Source organism: Enhydra lutris, unplaced genomic scaffold, assembly GCF_002288905.1.
Source record: "Enhydra lutris kenyoni isolate GAN:26980312 unplaced genomic scaffold, ASM228890v2 scaffoldscaffold78, whole genome shotgun sequence".
In the NCBI taxonomy this organism is placed as follows: Eukaryota; Metazoa; Chordata; class Mammalia; order Carnivora; family Mustelidae; genus Enhydra; species Enhydra lutris.
The window spans coordinates 4,611,533-4,637,776 of NW_019154162.1; the positions used below are offsets into that span (position 1 = coordinate 4,611,533).

Genomic DNA, 26,244 nt, shown 5'->3' on the forward strand with positions numbered 1-26,244 from the left:
ATGTTTCTTTATGTATACATTTCTTGAACAGTGTATCTGTCGAATGTTAAAGACATATTAACATAGCAGGATATATTTTTGCTTTTCTGGTCCAAAGATCTAGTTATCACATTATTTTTTTTTTTTAATTTTAAACATAATTTACTGAAGTCTTTTGCTATATTTTATGGTATATTGTAAATTCAGAAAAAAGAAAAGGATTCGAGATGGATTTCTCCTGTGCTAAATGTAAATGTTTTAGTATATGCTTGTGTTCTATGCAAATATAGCAAGGAATGACAACAGTAAATATTCTGGGGACTATGAAGTGAATAAAACCTGAAATTACACCATAGGCATTCTCTGAAATGCTTGCATTCTCAAGCATTCTCAGTTATCAAGAAAATTGTGAGAAAAGAATATGTTTTTTTCTTATTTCTGTTTGCATTAGATTAATGCACTTTAAATTGTATCTGACCTTGTTGCAGATCTCAGTTTCCAGACTGCTGCCCGAATCTTGGCTGCTCCTGTTGAATTAGCTTTGGTAGTTATGAAGGATCTTAGTCAAAATTTTCCCACCAAAGCCAGGTAATAAAGAGTAAGGCTCTGACACATTCTTCTCTTTGACATATACCTAATTATCTTCATGTTTCCATGAAAAATGAGGCAAGTAAAATATGAAAATGCTTAGAAAATTAGTGTTTTACTACCAGTACCATACTGCTAATGATGCTGTCTTTTTGGGAAGATGGCAAAGATGTTGTGTGGTTGGAGAGACCCATCTAGCTTGTGTCCTTGGCTCTGCCATTTGCTAGTTGCATGATGTTTGCAAATCAGTGACCTCTCTTTACCTTACTTCCTCAGCAGTAAAATTGAAATAATGATACCTACCTGTCAGGATTGAATGAGTTAACAAAATCTCGCGTATGCACTTATAACTAATCTAGGGTCTGGCATGGACTATCATGTTTTTGTTCCTGAAGAATTTCATAGACATCATCTTATTCAAACGTGATGAGGAAAACGAGTTCTAGAGGCTGATTTGTTCATGAGGACACAATAAGACTTTGAATGCAGCTTTTTTTGATATTGCTTTCAGTTGTATAATCGTCCTCCATATCTTCTAAATAAATGATTTTAAAAATCAAATTTTTAGAGACTAATGACTTAAATGGTTGCTAGTGTTTTTCTCGAGTAACTGAACAAAGGTGTTTGGTTTCTGATGTGAGATATTTTATAAATAAGGTTGCTTATTTAATTAGTCTTGGAAAATATTTCTTAGACAGGACTTAAAAATCATATAATACATTCTTATTTAGTTCAGCATGCTATTGAAGATATACATTTAGGATTACCCCTCCAAAAAAGTGCTCAAATAGGATGAGCAGTCTGTCATCTTAATTTAACATTGGCCTTTAGCCTGTGCACAGTAAAGATCATATATAGGAATAGAGTTACATATATTTAACTTAAGATCCTGGGGATAACTGCATTTTAAAATGCTGTTACTACTGCTACTTTTCTGTGGTATCCTATCTTGTAATAATGAAAATGTACATACACCTGTATGGAGAAATGCATTTAATTATTTGTGAAGGTGAAGGTTTTTTTTCCTATTTACTTTTTTTCATGTATTGAGCAATGTGTTGTTTCATATGTAATTATAGGGAAATTAAAGACATTTATATCAAATGTTTAACTAAACACTAATAACATTTTTATTTCTTTAGAGCAATAACAAAAACAGCAGTGAATTCGGAACTTAGAACTGAAGTGGAAGAAAATCAGAAGGTATTACCCAGTGGAAAATTACTATTTTCCTTTCTGTTTTGTATTGCATCTTTAAAGATGAGGAAATCTGAGTTACATCAATGACATTTAATAGTTGTACTCTCCTTTTAGTAAAGGTGGTGGTGTTTTATTTCTGTAATCTTTTAAAATATTTTTAATTTTTTTTTTTTTTAAGATTTTGTTTATTTACTTGACAGACAGAAATCACAAATAGGCAGAGAGGCAGGCAGAGAGAGAGGAGGAAGCAGGCTTCCAGCCGAGCAGAGAGCCCAATGTGGGGCTTGATCCCAGGACTCTGGGATCATGACCTGAGCTGAAAGCAGAGGCTTTAACCCACTGAGCCACCCAGGCACCCCTAAAATATTTTTAATTTTTAATCAAAGTTGAATATGAATACAATTCAAACATCAGGGATGCCTGGGTAGCTCAGTTGGTTAGGTGTCTGACTCTTGATTTCAGCTCAGGTCATGATTTAGTGGTCCTGGGATCAAGCCCCGTGTCAGGCTCTGCACTCAAGGTGGAGTCTACTTGTCCCTCCCTCTTCCTGTGCTCCTCTCCCCACTCACTCTTGCCTGTTCATGGGTACTGTCTGTCTCTCTCTCTCCTCTCTCAAATAAATAAATGAAATCTTTAAAAAATCAGATGGTAGGGCGCCTGGGTGGCTCAGTGGGTTAAAGCCTCTGCCTTTAGCTTAGGTCATGATCCCAGGGTCCTGGGATCGAGCCCCACATCGGGCTTTCTGCTCGGCAGGGAGTCTGCTTCCTCCTCTCTCTCTGTCTGCCTCTCTGCTACTTGTAATCGCTGTCTGTCAAATAAATAAAAAATTAAAAAAAAAAAATCAGATGGTGCCACCACTTTGTTTAGATAAACAGTATCCTCCTAATATGACTTACTTCCTATTTTGTCCCCCTTACCAGAAGTATGTGCTTTGAACACTTAGCTAATTGTTTTGATATTTATCCCCATATTTCTAGCAAGTTTGAGTTGGTACAGTATTTTCCAGTTTCAAACCTTGTATCTTGGCCTCCATTACAAGGATGAAGTTTAACTTTCTTTCACTGCCCCTCACCCCGATGTCTGCCATTACTCCATATTGGTACTCTCCAATTTGTGTGTATTTATGTTGTGATTTTATCAATTTTTGTTCTGCTCCACTGTGGTCTGGTGGTTCTTTATGTCTAGGACATTCCAGTTATCCTGGGACCTTGCTTTAATCTCTTTTGTTGGATCTCCTATTCTTGGATACCAAGGTTTCTTTTTTTTGTTTTGTTTTACTCCCTTATTTTGATGCAGCACATCATTCTTTATGAGAAAAGTTGCATGCAAGGTAAATTTCAAACTCTGAGAATCAATTTCCCATTGTTTTTTTTTTTTTTTAAAGATTAATTAATTTATTTGCGAGAGAGAGAACACAAGCAGGGAGGTGGGCAGAGGGAGAGGGAGAAGCAGACTCCCCACTAAACATGGAGTCTGATGCAGGGTTTGATACCAGGACCCTGGGATTATGACCTGAGCCGAAGGCAGATGCTTAACCGACTGAAATGCCCACTCCTCCATTTCTGTTTTTTATTGCTAACTTTGCTGGGTATAGAATTCTAGATTGGAAGTCATTTAGAAGTTTTGTTACTGGACCAAAGTGGGTCTGCTCTTTGGTGAGTTATAGACAGAGACCTTACTAGGTGGAGTTGCCTCCAGAGGTGATCTTTATTTGTATAAACAGGGAGATCATGGGAAATAATTTAGAAAACTGTGACTGTTCCAATAGGGATAAGTTGTCTCCTTTTATTAGGGTTTGGGATGAATATTCCCCAAACCAGGGACTTTAGCATTGTAATGCACCTGAGGATGTAGAGCACTCTCTGATTCATCTGCACAGTTACCATCCATTATCCTCAAATGTTTCTTTTTCTGTTCCAGCAATTTTTTAGTTTCTAAAAGATGAAATTGACAGAACCTTTTAGGAGTTTCCGAGTTCAGTATGTCATTCCTGAGTTCAGCGGGTCAAGGGAGACAGTTTGAAGGCAATTGGTTCTTGGAATTTTGGTTTCTATTGTGGTTATTGAGAAATCTGAGCCCTTGGTATGAGATCTGTTTTTTCTTTCCAGAATCATTCAGGATCTTTTCTTTGTCCCTGTAATCTGATATTTCACAGTGCTGTACCTTTTAAGAAAATCTCTGTACTATTGGGTGGATGGTGGCCCCTCCAAATCTGGAAAATAATTTCCTTTAGTTTTGCGAAATTTGCTTGAATTATTTCTTTGCTTCATTCCCTCTGCTTTCTCTCTTTTGTTTCCCTGGACTTCTTCATTTTTAAGGTATTGCGCCTCCTCCACTAGTTTGTTCTAATTAAAAAATACATATTATTTCCTATTTTCTAATTCTTTTATGTTTTATTTTTAAACTTCCTGGGAAAGATTTTCAACTCCTTTGTTGGTATTTTTCCTTTATCTTTTAAATCTTTGATTAACAAAGGTTATTGTTTCTAGATTCTTCTTTTTGTGGTGTTCTTAAATCTTTCTAAAGCTGTCAATGATGCATGTGTATGTTTTCTTCTCTCTTGCATTATCTGTTTTCTCTTAAGTTAACTTTCTTTTTGTCCTCTTAAGTTGACTTTTCTTTTTGGTCTCTTGTCCTTAATGTTAGAGGCTTTCCTTACATGCTTTGTGATCCACTGCTCTTATTGAAGAGAATGAGGCAGAAAAGAGCTGATGGGAAGCCTTAAGGATGAGGCTTTTTGACTATAGGCTCTCCTGGTATGGCCATTTCCTAATTCATCCCGGTGTCAGTATCCTCATACCTTTCCTCTTGCGCTGTTAAGTCTCCAGAAAAGGATCTTCAAATCTTTTGCCTGGAGGGTGAAGTCTGGCTGCCTGCCTGGTACAAGCCCAGTAGGAAGAACATCTGGGATATTTTTGCTCCGTTCCCGGTTTTCAGTATGGGATCCCTGCCCTCAGTTGTGCTTCATTTTCCCACGTTCCCAGATTCTTTCTTTCACTCTTTCCAGGGAATGAGACTTCATTTTTCTGGAGTAGAGGGAGTCATGACAGTAGTCACCTTACTGTGTGAAATCAGCAAGGGAGTCTGAGGGCTCTTATCTTTAAAAAGCTGTCCATCAGAAATAATTTTTTAGCCTAGTGATTGCCCCCTCACACGTGTGTTCTTTGTGCTGTCAATTCTTGAGCATTTTGAGTTTCACAGGATAACTTGTGGTTTCTGTTGGCTTTTCCCACTGTTGGTCTGGCATTCAGCTTTCTTGGGGTTACTAAGACAGTTGCTACTCAGGCATTTCCTTTCTACCATCTCAAAATTAATTTTCCTTTTACTTTTTTGTTCTCTTTGTTGTTGTGGATTTATTATTACAGTCCCTTTTTAGAAAACTGACATTTCAGTAGAGTTTCACGAGGGAAACTTAAGTTCAGTCTACTGTCTTTACCCCAGATTTTTTAAACCTTTACATATGAGATATTAATTAATTAAATAGGTCTGAGGAATAAGTAAACCAAATTTCTTTCAAATATTTACTAAGTTGAAGATACCTTATTAATAGTTTTTATTTACCCTGTTTTTTATTTCCACAATAACAGTACCAATATTATCTGATTTTTATGGCTTCTTTCTCTCGCTAGAGAATAAAACATTAAATTATATAGACTGTAGTACTTCCTGGATTCTTTGTTTTTTTGTTTTTTATTAAATAATTTTGTTCAAGTATAAAATACAAAAGTATACAACCAAGCAAAAGTGTGTACAAACCCTCAATCTTTAGTGTGATGAATTTTCACAGAGTGAACTTTACTCTGTTACCAGCACCCAGATCTTTAAATAGGTATGAATAGTTGAGTTTAGCAGCTCAGAATTAGTGTTTCTTATGGTCAGGGGATGGACATGGAGTTTTTTCTTTCCCATGTAAGAAATTCCAATTCTGAATTGATGCAACTCTCCATTTTTCCCTTATTTTACTTGCAATTTAATCCTTGCAGGGCAAAGAAGTAAAAGCTGTGTCTTCCTTATTGTTTTTTGTTTTACCCATGCAATACTGGACCTTAAAGTTTACTTCTCTTAGTCTGCTGACTATTGGGAAATGAAGGGAGCTCAGTAGTCCCTGTCCTTCTTCTCCCAGCCCTGTGAGAACTAAGGGTTTAAGTTCTGTTGCTAGTATCTGAGTAGTTTCTTCCCTTTGCTGTGTGGATTAGCTCCCTGTGGTGTGAAATATGAGTAGTAGTCCCAGTTTCCTTGGGAGGAAAGAATAATTAAATGGAAAGATAGAAGTCAACAGAAGCTACAGCATAGCATCGAAGCAGTGTGTCTGATGGGTCAGGCAAGTCTGAAGGGCTGCAGGGACTGCACAGTCTCCTGTGTGTCAGGGAGTCACCGTTTCAGGGAGCAGCAGTTGAAGGGCTCTTGGAAACTGGGTCTTGGACAGCTAGGTTGCACGTGGGAGCTGTCCTCAGGGACAATTAATCAATTTCCTAGTGTGCATTAGTTTGAAGGTTTAAGGGAGGTGTGGGGTTTTGAAACCCTTTTAGATTAGATCCCTGGAGTTCATTGAGAAGGCACAGCTGTTAGTGACTGCTGATCACCACCTTGGTTGGCATCACAAACAGGAAATAGTAATAGAAGTCCTTTTTTATGAAAAGTGACTCTCAGCTCTTGGCTTATTCAACCAATCTCCCTCCTTCTCCCTCCCCTGATATTATAGGAAACAGTTATATTAATCGTAGTTGGAAGGAGGAAGGGAGGAGAGGTATATTTCATATGAACTAGCAGTTTCATTACAATGCAGTAAATACTGAGAACGGTCTATGGGAGTACATAAAAGGAAATCTTAACCCAGCCTTAGGGTTTCCTATAATAAATAAGAGGATGCAACATCTGTACATATAAAAGAGTCAGAAACATGGAAATTTTGGTTAAACATTCTCCTTGTTCCATAACACTTTTTTTTTTTTTTTTTTTAAATATTTTAGTATTTCAAGGGAACTTTAGGATTACAGCCTGGAGATTCTGCACTGTTCATCAATGGACTTCATATTGATTTAGATACACAGGATATATTCAGGTATGGATAATATTTTTTAGTCTCGGAAAGGTTATATAATGTTAGCTCCTTATAGTATGTTCAGATTGTCCTACTTGAGGTGGCATGTTGCAAAGCCTAATGGCTTACCAGGTGCAGTGAATAATGAATCCTGAGTCATGAGTGGATGACTGGGATGAAGATGATAATACTGTCATTTGTTATCATAATGTGTATTCAAGGCCTTGGACATTGAAGGTCTAAGTATCTTTTGAGGATGCCCTTTTAGAGCTATAGTTTTTTACTTATCCATAAAAAAAAGAGAGAGTGTGAACAGGTTCTTTTACTTCTGGAAACTGTGTGAAGTAAGTTTATCCAAAATGTTGTCTCTGCATCCCGTGTCTCAGAAAGTGTTCCATCTTACATATATTATTTAAATATCTAGGGACACCTGGGTGGCACAGTTGGCTAGGTGGCTGACTATTGGTTTCTGCTCAGGTCATGATCTCAGTTGTAGTTTCAGGGTTATGAGATTGAGCCCCACATGGAATCAGCTTGTGTTTCACTTCTCCCTTTGTCCCTCCCTTGCTTACTCTCTCCTTTCTCTTTCAAATAGATAATAAATCTTAACCAAAAAAAAAAAAAAAGTATCTACCCTTTTGTGTTGCTAAAATGTGGTTCAGGACTAACTTGCTCTAAATTGGCCCTATGAATTTTGAGGGTGGGTGGATAGGTAGAATTCAGATTTTGTCCTTGGAATTAAGATTGACACAGTTGACACTGTGGCTTCGTAATAGTAAAAACAAAAGCTACTGCTGATGCTTTAGAAGAACCAGTTTCCACAATAAGATATTTTTCACATTAATTATTTTAATTGAGCTCTTACTGCTTTTTAGAGCTGTTAAAAAGTTCGTAAAATTGATGTGGATACTTTAAAAAGATTGCCCAGATTTGTAATTTTCCTTAAGTAAAAAATATACTCATATCTCTTTAATTTTTCAGAGTTTACAAATTGATTATTTAAACAGTTTTAAGTGATACACAGATAAAAGTACTAAGAAAAGTAAAATCTTCATCCTGGCTTCTTATTTCTTATTTTCTTATTTCTTATTTCTTTTTCTTCCTCATCTTTTCTACCTTCCGTAGCAAACCTTTACATTGGGTATAAATTCTTCCAGACCTTTTTTGTGTTTGTATATATAAGCACCTTGTAGATTGACACTGATGTTGTAACCTATGTTAAATCTATATAATGTTATTTATTATTATTTTTTTAAAGATATATTTTTTTTACTTATTTGACAGAGAGAGAGAGAGAGGGGGTCACAAGTAGATAGAGAAACAGTCAGAGAGAGAGGAGGAAGCAGGCTCCCCGCCAAGCAGAGAGCCCGAAGCAGGGCTCGATCCCAGGACCCTGGGATCATGACCTGAGCCGAAGGCAGAGGCTTTAACCCACTGAGCCACCCAGGTGCCCCTATTTTTTAAAATAAATTTTTAATTATGAGATAATTGTAGATTTATATAGAAATAATACAGAGATGTTACCATAGTGTTTTTTAAAACAGGCAATGTAAAAAACACTGAGGGTTATTCATCCTCATATTGTGTGTTAATATTTAGAGATAATTTTATACCTGATAGATACATTGATAAATATATATAAGAAGAAAGTCCTACCTACTTCATTCTATATATTTTGACAAGATGAAACAAGGGCAAGACCTCCCTTTTTTGATTTCTCTGCTAGTTTGAATAGGGCATTGAGTTTGAACTGATAACTTTTTTTCATGGTGAGTTTTTTTTTTTTTTTAAACTTTTTTTATAAAATCCCTTTCCCCCCCCCCCCCAGTCTGTTTGATGTATTGAGGAATGAAGCTCGTGTAATGGAGGGTCTGCATAGACTGGGAATAGAAGGCCTTTCTCTGCATAATGTTTTGAAATTGAACATCCAGCCCTCTGAGGCCGACTATGCTGTAGACATCCGGAGTCCTGCTATTTCAGTAGGTATTCTGTTGGAGTGTCCAAGGGGCATTCTGGCCAGGCATTTTATATGGTTTTCTCATTTGTGAGAGGTAAGTTATTTCTGCCGTCCCTTATATTGGCATCATAAAGTGATTTACAACAGCTGCTTATTTGGGACTCTGTATGTATAATAAAGTAGTCTCTTAAATCCTCCAAAAACTTGAATTACTATGTCTAATGTGATTAAGATAATGATTTTTCCAGTTTTGTATCCCTGTAGGATTTGGCTTGGGAAAAAGGATTTTCTTGGGAAAAAGAGTGCAAAGTTTGTATTTTCTCTCTTGTGTACAAGTTCTATGTGATTTTTGTGTATGTTTTTTGGCCAGTATCCTTTTTTAAAAGAATGTTGGTTATTTTGTATGTAAAGAATTTATATAGATTAATATCTGCTGTATTGATATTTCTGAGCCTCTATCTCCTTGTGTGGTCAAAGCAAGATTGGTGTTACAGGTGTGCCTGGCACACCCTTGGCCCTCCTGTCCTTTTTTTCTTGGTTACTGTACTGCATTTATTGTAGGGAACTTTTTTCAAAAGAAAATTATATAGAAGGTAGATGATCATTATTTGAGTTCTCCCTAGGTAATGTAGTTGTTATTTTGATATTCTGTCATTTCTTTTCTTATTAAAAACATCTTTAATTACAAAAGTAAAATTACAAAAAAAAAAAAGTAAAATTACAAAGAGTAAAGAGATTAGTATAATTAATAACAGTATAGCATATCACCATACTTAGTACATGTTAACATTTAATCATTTTGTGTCAGATCTTGTTTTCTTGGAAGAAAACTCTTGTTTCTGTCAAAGTCCTCTTTCACTTCCACCCCTTTCCTCTCTGCAGATGATTCCTGTTTGGAAGTTGGGGTGCGTTCCTCCTGTCCCTTACTTTATTACTTTATTTCCTATTGTATGTGTATTTCCTCCTGTCCCTTACTTTATTACTTTATTTCCTATTATAGTTTTGAAAATTTGAAAAATGCCATATCTTTGTCCTTCGTCAGTTTCCTTGTTACTCAACAATTTTGTCAGGACTCACATAGTTTGACCCATACAGATTATTTTATCCTGTCATGTTTTAATTTTGCTTATTTAAAAAAAAAGAGATCTTTTGTACAATCACAGTTTAAAAGTCAGGACATACAAAAGGTTATGTCATCATACCCATACGTCATCACCAGTTTTTCTCCCTAAAGTAACAGGCACTATTAATTACTTGTGTATCTTTCCAGAAATACTCTGCTTATAGGAAAAAGGTAATATCCACATACTTTGCCACCTTGCCCTTTTTGTAGGAATGTTACATACTGTTTACTTACTGTTCCCTTTATGGAATTAAGTTGTATCCAATTTTTTGCTGACATAAGCAGTACTGCAGTACTGTATCTTTTTGTACCTCTCTCTTTTTGCATACATGTGAGAATTCATTTGGGGTGGACACCAAGAACTAGAGTACTTTTCTAAAGTGACTGTTTTCTTCTCTAAAGTGCCTGTTCTAGGCACTTTGGGTGAGTTCTAATTGCTCTATACCCTTGCCTATTCTTGGATATTGACAAACTTTAAAATTTTTTTCAGTTTAATGAGTGTGAAGTTTCACTGTGGTGTTAGTTTCTAATTCTCAGATTACTAGTGAAGATGTAGTACATCTTTCATGTGTTAATTGCCCTGTTGAATTTCCTCTGTAAATTTCTTCATATCCATAGCTTATTTTCATTTCTCATATGTTGCAAACCTTTTTAAATTGATATGTTAGATTTCTATACATAGCCTTGCTACTAGTCCTTTATTGATTTTGTAGGTTGCAAATATCTTCTGTTCTGTGGCTTGTGTTTTAGTCACTCATCTTATCTTTGTATTTTTGAAAATGGTCTTTCCCTTGTGATTCTTCTTAAAATCATTTCAAGTCTTACTGTTATTTCTGGTAATTTCACTAATAGTGACTAAAGTATATGCATCATGTTGTGCTATTCTTTTCCTAGTGGATCAACAACTTGGAGGTTGACAGCAGATATAATTCATGGCCTTCTAGTCTACAAGAATTGCTTCGACCCACCTTTCCTGGTGTTATCCGGCAGATTAGGAAAAACTTGCATAACATGGTGCGTAAAACTACTTATTGTCTGGTGATGAGCTCTGTTTCTCCCTTGCCTTCTCCTCTACCTTTCAGCGATATCTAGACCATTCATTTCTCTCCTGTACTAGCTGCTTCTCCCACCACTATGACTACTAAATATGTTCTTCTTCTACTTCCATATTCAAACTGAAGGGTTTTTAAATGTCTTGATCATGTGTAAGACTGTGAGATGTCACAGTAGCAATAATGTCTCCATCAGCTTATAAAGAAATGTTCCTTATCCTTAACCTGAAAGTTTAGACTGTGTTGTTTTAGTTTTTTAAGATTTGTTTATTTTAGAGAGAGAGCGTGCCAGTGATTGAGCATGCAGGCAAGAGTGGGGGGAGGGGCAGAGGGAGAAGGAGGGAGAGACAATCTTGAGCTGACTGCACTGAGCATGTAGCTTGATATGGGGCTTGATCTTATGACCCTGAAATCACAACCTGAGCTGAAACCAAGAGTCAGACACTTAACCGATTGCACAACCCAGGTACCCCTTATTTTAGTTTTAACATAGTTTTACTCAGAAGATGAATATGCTGCTACTCTTTTCCTTTAATATCTTAATCTCTAAAATATAAATAAATCTTTCTGTGAGCTCCTACTTGTTACTTCTTATTTCATTGCTTTATTTGGCCCTCTTTTTCCCTCTCATTTCTTCCTTTTCTACCATTTGCTCTTAAAGGGATTGGGGGCCAGTCTCTTCCCCAGAACATGCAAGTGAAACTGTCCTCTGAACTCACCACACTCTTGAAACCACTTTTTTCCTTTACAGCCAAAATTTCATTTTTTTTTTAAGATTTTACTTATTTATTTATTTGACAGAGAGATAGAGCACACAAGTAGGCAGAGCAGCAGGCAGAGGGAGAGGGAGAAGCAGGCTCCGCAGATCAGGGAGCCTGATCCAGGGCTTGATCCTAGAACCGTGGGATCATGACCTGAGCTGAAGGTACAGACTTAACCAACTGAGACATCCAGGCACCCCTCATTCTTTTTTTCTTACTATATATCTGAACTTTATTAAATGGGATTATGTACATAATTAAAGCACATCATGAGACCTTAATACATGGTAGCTATTATTGTGATCTAAAAATTGAGTTCTAAATGAAGTCTTAATTTGGAGATGTTTAGAAATGAATACACAGAAAAGATAATCTCTGTTTTCTAAGGTAGAAGAGTTCATAAAACTTGGATTTTTTTAGGTGTAGTAAAACTATTGGTGTTAATAATCTGGAACACAGGGGCACCTGGGTGGCTCAGTGGGTTAAGCCTCTGCCTTCAGCTCAGGTCATGATCTCAGGGTCCTGGGATCGAGCTCCACATCGGGCTCTCTGCTCAGCAGTGAGCCTGCTTCCTCCTCTCTGCCTACTTGTGATCTCTCTCTCACTCTCTCTGTCAAATGAATAAATAAAAAAATATTAAAAAAAAAAAAAAGAATAATCTGGAACACAGTTCCCATGTTATTAGCAGAACATCATGAGGAAATCACTTCACCTTTTAGTACCGCGTTCTTTTGAACATTAAGGAGGGAAACTGCTGTTTGCATAACTCTTCTTTGGGGGGTTCAAGAGTTGCTAGAGGGGAGGCTTGGTGGCTCAGTTGTAAAGTGCCTGCATTTGGCTCAGGTCATGATCCCGGGGTCCTAGGATCGAGCCCTGCATCAGGTTCCCTGCTTGGTGGAAAGCCTGCTTCTCCCTCTCCCATTCCCCCTGCTTGTGTTCCCTCTCTAGCTGTGTTTCCCTCTGTCAAGTAAATAAAATCTTAAAAAAAAAAAAATTGCTAGAAAAAGATTACCTTCAAGTACTAAGAGTAGCAGCATTTTTATTGGACCTGTGATGTTTGAATAAATTTCATTTTATGTGTTCCCTTCCCCTTTCCCCTTTACAGGTTTTCATAGTTGATCCTGCTCATGAGACCACAGCAGAGTTGATTAACACAGCTGAGATGTTCCTCAGTAATCATATACCACTAAGGTAACAATGGTATTGATTGAATGATATATATCTAATTAGCTGAGGTTTTGTCATTTTTAAATGCAAGTCTGGTACTACTGGATAATTAATAGTTGGATCATTAATGGCAGTTTTATCTTTTGTTTAAGTATGAAGCAGTATCTTTTGGGGTAGAAAATTTGATTCTCAATGAATAAAAGCTTACCACCATTGAATTATTAATAAATAGCCATGTAAAAATAGTTTGTGGTCTCAGCTTGCTTCCTGGTAAAAGGGATTTTTCCTAGGTAAGTGTCCACATCACAAATCCCATTTCCTCTTTCACTGGAGATAAAGAGCTTTGCCAACAGCTTTTTTAGACTGTCAAGGAGTAAATGTACATGCAGCTTTTTTTTTTTTTTAAGATTTTTATTTATTTGACAGAGAAATCACAAGTAGGCAGAGAGGCAGGCAGAGAGAGAGGGGGAAGCAGGCTCCCCGCTGAGCAGAGAGCCCAATGTGGGGGTCGATCCCAGGACCTTGAGATCATGACCTAAGCCAAAGGCAGAGGCTTAACCCACTGAGCCACCCAGGCACCCCTACATGCAGCTTTTTGTAGTCACAGGCACTCTTTGTCTTGTTTGCATTGCCAAATCTACCAACACTGTACTTGAACGGCTGGGTTTTTCATTGTGTTTTTTTTAAGAACAATGTTTTAATGCTTTACAAATACATGCTAAGATATTTTCACTTACTTTAAAAAAGATTTTATTTGTTTATCTGAGAGAGAGAGTGAGAGAGATCACAAGCAAGGGGGAAGGGTAGAAGGAGAAGTAGACTCCCTGCTGAGCAGGGAGCCTAATGTGGAACTTGATCCCAGAATCCTGAGATCATGACCTGAGCTGAAGGCAGACACTTAACCCACTGAGCTACCCAGGTGCCCTTTTTCACTTATATTCTGAATAATGTTCACCAAAATTTGAATTCCTAGAAAACATGAAAATAGAAAAGAAGTCTAGCTAACAAGTATTGTGTGTTCTGTACCCAGCACTGAGCTAAATGCTGTGGTTAGTATTAAAGCTGTACTTCTACCTTCTTGGAGAAAATACTGTGCATACTTTCAGACATTTTAAGGAAAATATTTGATCTGATGCTAGGTTATGTCCTAGTCATAGTGCTTTAGAATTTCAGGAAAGCAAAAGATTATGAACTAACATATTTGGGAGGGACAGAGGTTTCATGGAACAGTTGGGTATTAGTTAAGCTTTGAAGAAAATAGAGGATTTTTTTGATGGAAAAGTAGAGATTTTGTTTAGTGAAATTTTTCATGTAAAACACGAATATCCCCTAGTTTGATGGAGGACTAATCTACTGGATTGCAGCCAGGGCTGTATTTTGATGAAAGGGGAAATAACACAGAAGAAGTTGGCCCATGGTTCAGGATGGGCAGTAAGGAAATATTTTTTGAATTTCACTGAGGGACAAGAAGAGAAAATAAGGTTTTCACATTGTGAAGGTAGGTGAGAAGACATTTAACTCATAAACAGTTGAGAGGCATGTTGGCATACCTAGTTGGTGGAGAGACCCAAGGCAGACTGGCTATTGTTTTCGTCTTTCTTTCCCTTGATATGGTACACTAGGGTGTTTACAGGGGCTGAAGAAAGGAGGGAACAAATCTGGGAGACTCCCTAGTGGTACTTTGTGAGAGACTGGGCCTGAGAGAAACAGAAGTCTGAAGGGGCTTAGCTAACAGAAAAACTCTGATGCCTTTTCTAGAAACCGGAAATGTGGAAAGGGGAATTCCTTTGTGAGGAGATACTTAGCTCTTATTTTTGTCTTCATAAGAATAACACTCAGGTCATTTCTGCCTGGAACCTACTCATATGATTTCTATTATGTGTGATTTTAAAAAACACAATTTTTATCCATAAACAAATCCTCTTGCTACCACATCTACATATAACATACTTTCCACATACCTCAGGAGAGCATGATGTTTGATATGTATCTTTTTATGTTTTCTTCTATTTTTAGGCTTTACCTTTTAATTTTTTTTAATTAATAGACTTTGTATTTTTTAGAGCACTATTAATTCACCCCTATTGATGCATTATTATTAACTAAAGTTCATAGTTTACATTAGGGTTCATTATTTGCATTGTATAGTCTGTGGGTTTTGACAGATATGTAATGACATGTTTCCACCATCACACAATCCTACAGGATCATTTCACTGTCCTCCACGCCCCCCACCTGTGTGTCCTTCCCTTTCAACTGCTAGCAATCACTGGTTTCCTTACTGTCTCCATTGTTTTGCCCTTTCCAGACTCATGATATATATATCTTTATTAGATTGTCTTTTTTTTTTCATTTAGCAGTAGGCTTTTAAAACTTTATGTCTTTTTGTGGCTTGATAGGCCATTTCATCACCAAATAATATTCCATAATATAGATGTACTTTAGTATTTGTTGTTGTTGTTGTTGTTTTTAAATCCAGTCACCTATTGGTAAATATCTTAGTTGCTTCCAAGTTTGGGCAATTATAAATAAAGTTAGTGTAAACATCTGTGTGTAGATTTTTGTATGGACGTAAGTTTTCAGCTCATTTGGGTATATACCAAGGGGCACGATTGCTTTAGCTTATGGTGTAATTGTTTTGTTTTGTAAGAAATTGCCATACTGTCTTCCAAGTGGTTCTAGTATTTTGGATTCTTACCAGCAATAAGTATGAGTTCCTGTTGCTCCACGTTCTCTCCAGAATTTGGTGTTGTCAGTGTTTTGGATTTTAGCCATTCTAATAGTTGTGTAGTGGTTTTAATTTGAAATTCCCTAATTAAAAGATGTTAAGCATCTTTAAAAAAAAAAAAATTTTTTTTTTTTTTTTTGGGCTTATTTGCCAACTCTGTGCCTTGGTTACTGAGGTACCAGTTCAGATCTTTTGCCCATTGTTGAGTTTTAAGAGTTCTTTGTATATTTTGGATATCTGTCTTTATCATGTATGTGTTTCTCAGTTTTTCACAGGTTTTCTGCCAGTCTGTGGCTTGTTGTCATTCTCTTAATGGTGTCTTTCACAGACCAAAAGTCCCAATTTCAGTGAAGTTTAGCTCATCCTTTTTTTTTTTTTTTTGGTCGTGGATGATATTTTTGCTTGTTAGATCTAGTAAGTCACTGCCCAACCCAAGATCACCTAAATTTTCTGTTTTCTTTCCTAGGAATTTTATAGTTCTGTGTTTTACATTCATGTTTATGATCCATTTTGAGTTAATTTTTTGTGAGAGGTATAAGGTCTCTGCCTAGATTTGTTTTTTTACATTGTGGATATCCAGTGTCATCACCATTTGTTAAAAAGACTGTCCATTCTCACTTGAATTGGTTTTGCTCCAATATGTAGGCTAGTGACTTCTGTATTGGCCAGTGCAAGTTATTTGCCCCTCCTACCCCCCCCTTTTTTTGCCCAATTTGTAGATGTGTAATGGTATCTTTTTGTGGTTCGTTCTTTTAATTTAATTTAAATTTTTAAGTGCAATAAACATTAACCTTGGTTGTAGCTTTTTGCCAACAGATAATAGTAAACATTTTTAGGTTTTCCATTTACCAATGATTTTTATCTTGCCTATGTTAATTTCAAAATCTACCCTCCCCTTTTTATATATTTCCACATTCTGAAAATGTTTGCTTCCCCCAATTTTTGCTTAAAAACAACAAAATCTTCATCTAAAACTATAGCAAAACCCTTCATGTCAATAAAGGCCTTTCACCATGTGGAAACAGTGTGCTTTAACAGTTGAAAAGTCTAAGCCACTTTTGGGAACCTGTTTTTCTATTCTGTAAGTGATGAATGCCTTTGCCAACTGTGTTAGAGTAGGGTGTGAACTGTGCTTTTCAGTAGAGGACGTTTTCAGTAGAGGAAGTTACAATATGTGAGTGGGATACAGGGGTGCCATTCTTTTTAACCAGTTGCATTTTTGAGAAAAGTTTCTTTTTCTTCTTTTTACCCTTCCCTCTCTCCCCTAGAATTGGTTTAATCTTTGTTGTTAATGACTCTGAAGATGTTGATGGGATGCAAGATGCTGGAGTGGCTATTCTGAGAGCATATAATTATGTTGCCCAAGAAGTGGATGATTATCATGCCTTCCAAACTCTGATACATGTATGTTTTCAATCAAAATGGCGAATAATTTTCTTAATTTAACTTACTCTAAGAAACAGTATGAGTTAAGAGGATTTTATATTTCTGTAAAGAGAAAAAGCTTGATGAATTATTCTCTTAACCTTTATGTTTTATATTTAAAGAGTTGCTTTTACTGATTTACTGATGTTATTAGTAAATTGCTGTGATTTCAGCTACGATTTCTTAGTCCTACTAATGTACCTTAGCCTTCTCCCTTTTGATGACTTGAAATCACGAATTAATTTTTTTTTTGTAAATGTGATGTTCTCTGCTTGTTTAAAAAAAGTTTGCTTTTTTTCCTTTTAAGGTCTGTATGATATTTTCATTTAATTAATATTCAAATAATAAATTCTTACTGTTTTCCCCATATTTTTACCTTGGGAATTGAAATTCCCTGAGTTTTATATATACTTAAGATACTTTCTCAAGTTCAAACAGGGAACTCTCTTGTTTTCTTTTTTCTATTTTTGAATATAAAAAATTTGTAAATAATGGCTCTTTTGCTTATTAAAATGGGGGCATTTTAAAAGTTAAAATGTTCATTTATTTGGCTAACAGCTATTAAAGACTTAACATTTGCCAGACCTGGTACTAACTGCAAAGGATACAAAGAAGAGTAAGACTTCACCCCAGTCCCCAAAGACCTTACAGTCTAGTGGGGGACATGTCCGGGCATGCAGATGGTTAATGCAATGTGGGAAGCACAGTCAACTGTGGCAGCACTAGGACCTCACTCCATAATTGTGGAGTGGGATGTTATCCCAGCTGAGTGTAGAAGGAAAAATAGGAGTCATTTGAACAATTGCTGCAAATCAGAAGTAGTAATTCCCTTCGTCCATGTGCTTGAGCAGAGCTGAGAGGGGAACGTAGTTATTGAGGCCATCTGTCCAGGCAGTGAGTGTCCAGTTTGCAGAGGTTAAACTCCAGTTAAAAACATCATTCTGATGTTTTTATGTTTATCCATTATTCTGATGGATGTATGCAGACAGGTCTGATGGAGGGTAAAGACAGTGTCAGGGTTAGTGGTTGCTGAGCTGTTGCTGGGATCTCTGTGAGAGATGATGGTGAAAGATGGTTAGCAATAGGGCTATAGAGAAAGAAGTTCAGGAAAAGATGCTGAGGATGTATTTTAAAGCCTATTTTTTAAAGTTGTCCCCCCACCCCCACAGCTGTGTATATGAATATACACATACTCATATATATGTATATGAGTTTTCATTTTTTCAAACTTCTTTTTGTGATAGCAAAAACGTTGTTCATTGTAAAAATCTTTAAAAATAATATTGAAGTGTATGGATTTAAAATTTCTCTCTTTCCCTTAACTAATCCTGCTTCTTAAAGGCAGCCACTAATAGAAGGTTGTCTTATGACCTTCTAGGTATTTAACTATATATAGACACAGTTGTGTTGTTACTTGTTTTATATCTGCTTTTTATTTATTTATTTTTCTTTTTCTTTTATTTATTTGGCAGAGAGAGTGAGAGATGGAATATAAGCAGGGGGAGTGGGAGAGGGAGAAGCAGGCTTCTTGCTGAGCAGGGAGCTAGATGTGGGGCTCGATCCCAGAACCCTGGGATCATGACCTGAGCTGAAGGCAGATGCTCAGCACCCAGGTGCCCCTATATCTGCTTTTTAAAAAACAATGATTTTGCTGTACATATTTTATAACTTTCTGCCCCCTAAATATCATGGCCATGAGTTCTAATTTCAAGGAGTATGTAAAGGTATTCAGATTTTTAAAAAATTGACACATTTTTGCATTTGGGACTTAATGTGAGTATGAATTGATTGGGTCATTTTAAGAATATGTAGTTTCTCATATAAGAAAGTGTCTTATGGAATTATATGAAAAAGGGAGAATTGCTAACATGTTCCATTTCACCTTTCAAGAAAAATAGCCATGTTTTCCCTCTACATTCAGAAATCTTTTGTAATAAACATTCTGAAATCTGGATTTAAAAGTGTGTTTGGTTGCCTGATTTTTCTTTCTTCAGATATATAACAAGGTAAGGACTGGAGAAAAAGTAAAAGTTGAGCATGTGGTCAGTGTCCTAGAGAAGAAGTATCCATATGTTGAAGTGAATAGCATTTTGGGGATTGACTCTGCTTATGATCAGAATCGGAAGGTAAGAAATTCTCATTGGACCGCAATGCTGTGCTTTCCTTACCTCCCTTTTTTGGGGAGTTGATGAGTAAGGGAAGTGGTGGTTAAAGTATTTAGGTACATAGCATTTAACAATTTAAAAACCAGGTTACTTTTCTGTGTTTGTGAATGCAGTTTATATTTCAATTTTGTGATGATATTACTGATTTTTAGCTGGCATATTAACTATTAAATTGAAAAACAAATTTCTTCTACACAGTGCAGTGGTTGTACTTGTGTGATGTATGTTCCACATAAAAACCATTAGAAGTGTGTGGTGTATGCTTGCCAGGATATGACTTACCATACTAAAGTTGTTTAGGCTAAAGAAAAAAATACAGTAAGGTGCGCCTGGGTGGCTCAGTGGGTTAAAGCCTCTGCCCTGGGCTCAGGTCGTGATCCCAGGGTTCTGGGATCGAGCCCTGCATCGGGCTCTCTGCTCAGCGGGGAGCCTGCTTCCTCCTCTCTCTCTCTGCCTGCCTCTCTGCTGACTTGTAATCTCTGTCAAATAAATAAAAATCTTAAAAAAAAAAAAGAAAAAATACAGTAAGAAATGTAATAAGCAGAATGGCAAAGTGTGGTAGTAAGGATGTAGGGAAATACTTATAATTTTTATTTAAAGATAATACTATTAAATACAGTAAAAGGACCTTTATCTTTTATAAGCAGGAGCAAGGTAGTCATTTGAATATAAATGGTCAGGCAAGGAATCTAAATACATTTCTGAGACATTTTAATTTAAAACAAAGTATATTTATGATTTTTTTTTACTTTTAAGTGGAGGAAATGTTTCTTCATTGTTCAGTCTTGTTAGGTTGTATGTTTTTAGAAATGTATCCATTTCTTCTCGGTTACCCATTTTTTGGTGTATAAATTGTTCATTGTTCATAGAAGTCTCATGATCCTTTGCATTTCTGTGGTGTCAGTTGTAATGTCTCCTGTTTTTAAAATTTTTTTATTTTTTAATTTTTTGTTATGTTATGTTAGTCACCATACAGTACATCATAGTTTTTGATGTAGTGTTCCAAGATTCAGTGTTTATGCATAACAGCCAGTGGTCCATGCAATACGTGCCCTGCTTAATACCCATTACCGGGCTAACGCATCCCCCCATGCCCCTCCACTCTAAAACTCTAGTTTGTTTCTCAGAGTCCACAGTCTCTCATAGTTCAGTTCCCCCTTTGATTTCCCCTCTTTCATCCTCCCCTTCCTTCTCCTAATGTCCTCTATGCTATTCCTTATGTTCCACAAGTAAGTGAAACTATGTGATAATTGACTTTCTCTGCTTGACTTCTTTCAGTCAGCATAATCTCCTTCAGTCCTATCCATGCTGATGCAAAAGTTGGGTATTCATCCTTTCTGATGGCTGAGTAATATTCCATTGTATATATAGACCACATATTCTTTATCCATTTGTCTGTTGAAGGGCATCTCAGCTCTTTCCACCATTTGACTATTGTGGACATTGCTGCTATGAACACTGGGGTGCATATGGCCCTTCTTTTCACTACATCTCTATCTTTGCAGTAAATACCCAGTAGTGCAATCACTGGGTGATAGGGTAGCTCTATTTTTAATTTTTTGAGGAACATCCACACTGTTTTCCAAAGTGGCTGCACCAACTTGCATTCCCACCAACAGTGTAAGAGGGTTCCCCTTTCTTCACATCCTCTCCAACACTTGTTATTTCTTGTCTTGTTAATTTTGGCTATTCTAACTGGTGTAAGGTGGTATTTTTTGATTTGAATTTCCATGATGGCTAATGATGAACACTTTTTCATTGTCTGTTAGCCATTTGTCTGTCTTCTTTGGAGAAATGTCTGCTCATGTCTTATGCCCATTTTTTGACTCAATTATTTGTTTTTTGGGTATTGAGTTTGAGAAGTTCTTTATAGATTTTGGATATTAGCCCTTTGTCTCTAATGTCATTTGCAAATATCTTCTCCCATTTCATGGGTTGCCTCTTCATTTTGTTGACTGTTTTCTTTGCTGTGCAGAAGCTTTTAATCTTGATGAAGTCCCAAAAGTTCTTTTTCACTTTCATTTCCTTTGCCTTTGGAGATGTGTCTTTAAAGAAGTTGCTGTGGCAGATGTCGAAGAGGTTACTGCCTATGTTCTCTAGGATTTTGATGGATTCCTGTCTCACATTGAGGTCTTTAATCCATTTTGAGTTTATCTTTGTGTATGATGTGAGAGAATGGTTGAGTTTCATTCTTCTGTATATAGCTGTCCAATTTTCCCAGCACCATTTATTGAAGAGACTGTCTTTTTTCCATTGGATATTTTTTCCTACTTTGTCGAAGATTATTTGACCATAGAGTTGAAGGTCCATATCTGGGCTCTGTTCCACTGGTCTGTGTGTCTGTTTTTATGCCAGTACTGTGCTGTTTTGGTGATTACAGCTTTGTAATAAAGCTTGAAATCCAGCAATGTGATGCCCCCAGCTTTGTTTTTCTTTTTCAACATTCTTGGCAAATTGGGGTTTCATACAAATTTTAGGATTGTTTGGTCCAGCACTTTGAAAAATGCTGATGGTATTTTGATCAGGATGGTGTTGAAAGTATAGATTGCTCTGGGCAGCATAGACATTTTAACGATGTTTATTCTTCTGATCCATGAACATGGAATGTTTTTCGATCTTTTTGTGTCTTCTTCAGTTTCTTTCATGAGTGTTTTGTAGTTCCTTAAGTATAGATCCTTTACCTCTTTGGTTAGGTTTATTCCAAAGGATCTTACAGTTTTTGGTGCTATAGTAGATGGAATCAATTCTCTAATATACCTTTCTACAGTTTCATTGCTAGTGTATAAGAAGGCAACTGATTTCTATGCTTTAATTTTGTATCCTGCCATATTACTGAATTGCTGTATGAGTTTTAGTAATTTGGGAGTGGAGACTTTTGGGTTTTCCACATAAAGTATCATGTCATCTGCGAAAAGAGAAAGTTTGACTTCTTCTTTGCCAATTTGAATACCTTTTATTTCCTTTTGTCTGATTGGTGTTGCTAGGACTTCTAGTACTATGTTGAACAATAGTGGGGAGAGTTGGCATCCTTGTCGTGTTCCTGATCTTAAGGGAAAGGCTCTCAGCTTTTCCCCATTGAGAATGATATTCACTGTGGGCTTTTCATAGATGGCTTTTGATAAGGTGAAATTGAGGAATGTTCCCTCTATCCCTACACTCTGAAGAGTATTAATCAGGAAAGATGCTGTATTTTGTCAAATGCTTTTTCTGCATCAATTGAGAGTATCATATCGTTCTTGTCTCTTCTTTTATTTGTGTGTTCTATCACATTGAATGATTTGTGAATGTTGAACCACCCTGGCATCCCAGAGATAAATCCCACCTGGTTATTACAGATAATCTTTTTAATGTACTGTTGGATCCTGTTAGCTAGGATCTTGTTGAGAATCTTGGCATCCATATTCATCAGGGATATTGGTCTGAAATCCCCTTTTTGATGGGGTCTTTGCCTGGTTTAGGGATCAAGGTGAAGCTAGCCTCATAGAAAGAGCCTGGAAGTTTTTCTTCTGTTTCTGTTTTTTGAAACAGCTTCAGGAGAAAGGTATTAATTCTTCTTTGAATGTTTGGTAGAATTCCCCAGGGAATCCGTCAGGTCCTGAACTCTTGTTTTTTGAGAGGTTTTTGATCACTGCTTCAATCTCGTTACTAGTTACTGGTCTATTCAGGTTGTCAGTTTCTTCTTATTTCAGTCTTTGAAGTTTATAGATTTCCAGGAATGCATTCATTTCTTCTAGGTTGGTTAACTTACTGACATAGCTGTTGATGATAATTTCTGATGATTGTTTCTATTTCCTTGATGTTAGTTGTGATCTCTCCCCTTTCATTCATAATTTTACTTACTTATTTATTTTTTAAAAATTTTATTTATTTATTTGACAGAGAGAGGTCACAAGTAGGCAGAGAGGCAGGCAGAGAGAGGGGGAGAGGCAGGGTCCTCACCAAGCAGGGAGCCTGATGTGGGGCTCGATCCCAGGACCCTGGGATCATGACCTGAGCAGAGGCTTTAATCCACTGAGCCACCCAGACACCCCTCATTCATAAGTTTATTAATTTGGTTCCTTTCTCTTTTCTTTTGGATTAGTCTAGACAGTAGTTTGTCAATCTTATAAATTCTTGCAAAGAACCAGCTTCTAGTTTCATTGATGTGTTCTACTGTATCTCTGGTTTCTAATTCATTGATCTCTACTCTAATTATTTCCCTTCTTGTGCGTGGGGTAGGCTTAATCTGTTGTTGATTGTCCAGTTCTTTAAGATGTAAAGAGAGTTTGTATATTTGGTATTTTTCAATTTTTTTGAATGAGGCTTGGGTGGCTATGTATTTCCCTCTTAGGACTGCTTTTGCCATATCCCGTAGGTTTTGAACCGATGTGTTTTTGTTCTCAGTGGTTTCCATGAATCGTTAAGTTCTTCTTTGATTTCCTGGTTGACCCAAACATTTTTTTTTTTTTAAGATTTTTATTTATTTTATCTGACAGAGAGATAGAGCCAGAGAGCACAAGCTGAGGGAATGGTAGAGGGAGAGGGAGAAACAGGCTTTACAGTGAGCAGAATTCTGTATCTTTTATTTATAAATAAATAAATAAATAAATCTTTTATTTATAAATCTGAAGCTATGATATCCTCTGTATGATATTTGAAAGTTGTAATTATTTGTACTAGGCTGTACAATTAAAGTAGAATTTTTAAGCTGAAGACAATGTAGTCTGATAGGTGTATATTTATATTTTTCAAGCTAGTGTGATAATGATATTTAAGAGAAGTCCTAACTTACACACATAGACATTTTGCTTTTGACATGTTAACTCTTGTGTCCTTATTAATTTCAGTTATCATATGTGAGTAGGTCAATCATAAGACCTTGCCTGTAATTATTAAGGTTTTTAATTTGCTTACAGCTAACATTTTTAGTTATCATTGAAGAAATGCTCATGTAATTTTTAAGTTTAGCTTTTTGGTAATTAGGCTGCATTCTGTTAATTGGTCTGGTAAGTTATTTACAATTTGTAAGAAAGGAAAGTATATATAATCAAAACATCTCCCTCCCACTCCTCATTTTCACTCAGTTGCCATTTCCAGAGAAAACCAGTTTTATTTCTTACTGTCACTTAGGAGTTACAATGTGGGTTTTGTTTTGTTTTGTTGGGGAGGATAATTTTTAAAACTCAAGTATATTACAATTGAGTTTTTAATGAATGTCTTTGAAATAGTTAAAACATCAAAGAACAAAATTAACATGGTAAGAATTTTAGAAGTGTAAATTTTAAAAGTGTAAACTATGAAATCAACATAGAAGGCCTTTCTGCCTGTGCCATGTTATTGTCCATCTGGTTTAAGTTTGTACCATTAGTTACCAGTGGGGCTAGATTGGATTAGAAACTAAGTAGTCTGTTGCTGTTGATGATTGTCAGTTACCCAATTGAACTACTTTTCTATTTATATATATATAAATATATATAATTCTGGTATTTTCAGAAAGTATTAGTTAAAAGATGTCCAACAAGAATGTTTTAAGGAATCCTTTTTACATCTTGGGTAGTAATGTAGGTTTTACTTTGACAAATTAGTCTTCGTTTGTGGTTGATGTCTGGGGCAATGTACCTCTATACTGACCATCAGAGAAGAGTGTTCGTCTTAGCTATATTTACCTTTAGGTTCTCCTGGCAGTTCCCTGCTAAGGAACCTTTTTTGTCTTGGAGAAGGAAAAAGGTGGGGCTTAGTATATTATAGAGCAATTTTGAAGCACTGTTTTACCACCAGCCTTGTTTTCTAAAAGTGTAATTTCTATGTTAGTGATAAGGACCTTTTTAAATTAGATTGGGGTATAAATATTTCATCTCAGGCTATCTGCTCAGGAGCACTCATAATTGATGGCAGTCTATCATTTTGCTGCCCATTATTGTAGCCTCTAGCCACATGTGGCTTTTAAAATGAAAATTAATTAATTTCAAGTGCTCAGTAGTTACACGTGGTTAGTGGCTGCTGCATTGGACAGCAAGATAGAATATCTCCATATTTGTTGAAAGGTCTATTATATGTAATTAAAGTTTGGTAGCCTGGGCAGCTTAAAATTACCCTCATCCCCAAATCTGTTCCTAATTTTCAAGGTTTTTCTTTCTTTTTTTTTTAATATATTTTATTTATTTATTTGATAGAGAGATCACAAGTAGGCAGAGAGGCAGGCAGAAAGAGGGGGAAGCAGGCTCCCTGCTGAGCAGAGAGCCCGATGTGGGGCTCGATCCCAGGACCCTGAGATCATGACCTGAGCCGAAGGCAGAGGCTTAACCCACTGAGCCACCCAGGAGCCCCAATGTTTTCCTGTTTTTACAAAAACTCAGTAATTAGTTTCAAATTACCCAGTAGGATATTAACTATATCTCTTCTGATATTTCTTTAAAGGCATTTCTTTACTTATTTCTTGATGACTGTATTTTGTTAATTTTACTTTTCTTGTTAGCACATGTATGTATGAAAAATATGCTTTGTTCCATTTGTCTCATGAAGGATTAAAAAATGTTTGTGGTCCCTTGTGTTTCAGGAAGCAAGAGGCTACTATGAGCAGACTGGGGTTGGTCCACTGCCTGTTATTCTGTTCAACGGAATGCCCTTTGAAAAGGAACAGTTAGATCCCGATGAATTAGAAACCATCACAATGCATAAAATCCTGGAGACCACAACCTTCTTCCAAAGAGCAGTGTACTTGGTGAGTGGTATTTCAAGAGTGATTTTGAAAGAGAATGGTTTGCTTATATTTTTGTAGGCTTTGTAGGAAGCAATAATATTCTTTAAGTATTACTGTTTTTTAGACACCACTTGTAATTGGCTTGCAGATTCTCAGCAAGTTGTGCTAATAATGAAAATATTCGTAAGAATTTCTGTGCATTGTATTTGAAATAGCTTAGTTTATTGTTGTCAAGATTAAATGTTTAGGGGCGCCTGGGTGGCTCAGTGGGTTAAAGCCTCTGCCTTCAGCTCAGGTCATGATCTCAGGGTCCTGGGATCGAGCCCCGCATCGGGCTCTCTGCTGAGCAGGGAGCCTGTTTCCTCCTCTCTCTCTCTCT

General features: G+C 36.5%; 1 protein-coding gene across 2 annotated transcripts in view; it reads left to right on the forward strand.

Annotated features, from left to right (window-relative positions):
* The window catches only part of LOC111160848 (UDP-glucose glycoprotein glucosyltransferase 1), a 134,241-nt gene that overhangs the window by 40,259 nt on the left and 67,738 nt on the right, over positions 1–26,244 (forward strand). For both annotated transcript variants that reach the window (XM_022524236.1, XM_022524237.1), the window contains exons 10-18: positions 468–567; positions 1,710–1,770; positions 6,738–6,829; positions 8,637–8,787; positions 10,783–10,902; positions 12,807–12,892; positions 16,865–17,000; positions 19,016–19,147; positions 25,722–25,886. In XM_022524236.1, the coding sequence (XP_022379944.1) occupies positions 468–567; positions 1,710–1,770; positions 6,738–6,829; positions 8,637–8,787; positions 10,783–10,902; positions 12,807–12,892; positions 16,865–17,000; positions 19,016–19,147; positions 25,722–25,886 (1,043 nt within the window). The remainder of the gene's footprint in view (positions 1–467; positions 568–1,709; positions 1,771–6,737; positions 6,830–8,636; positions 8,788–10,782; positions 10,903–12,806; positions 12,893–16,864; positions 17,001–19,015; positions 19,148–25,721; positions 25,887–26,244) is intronic.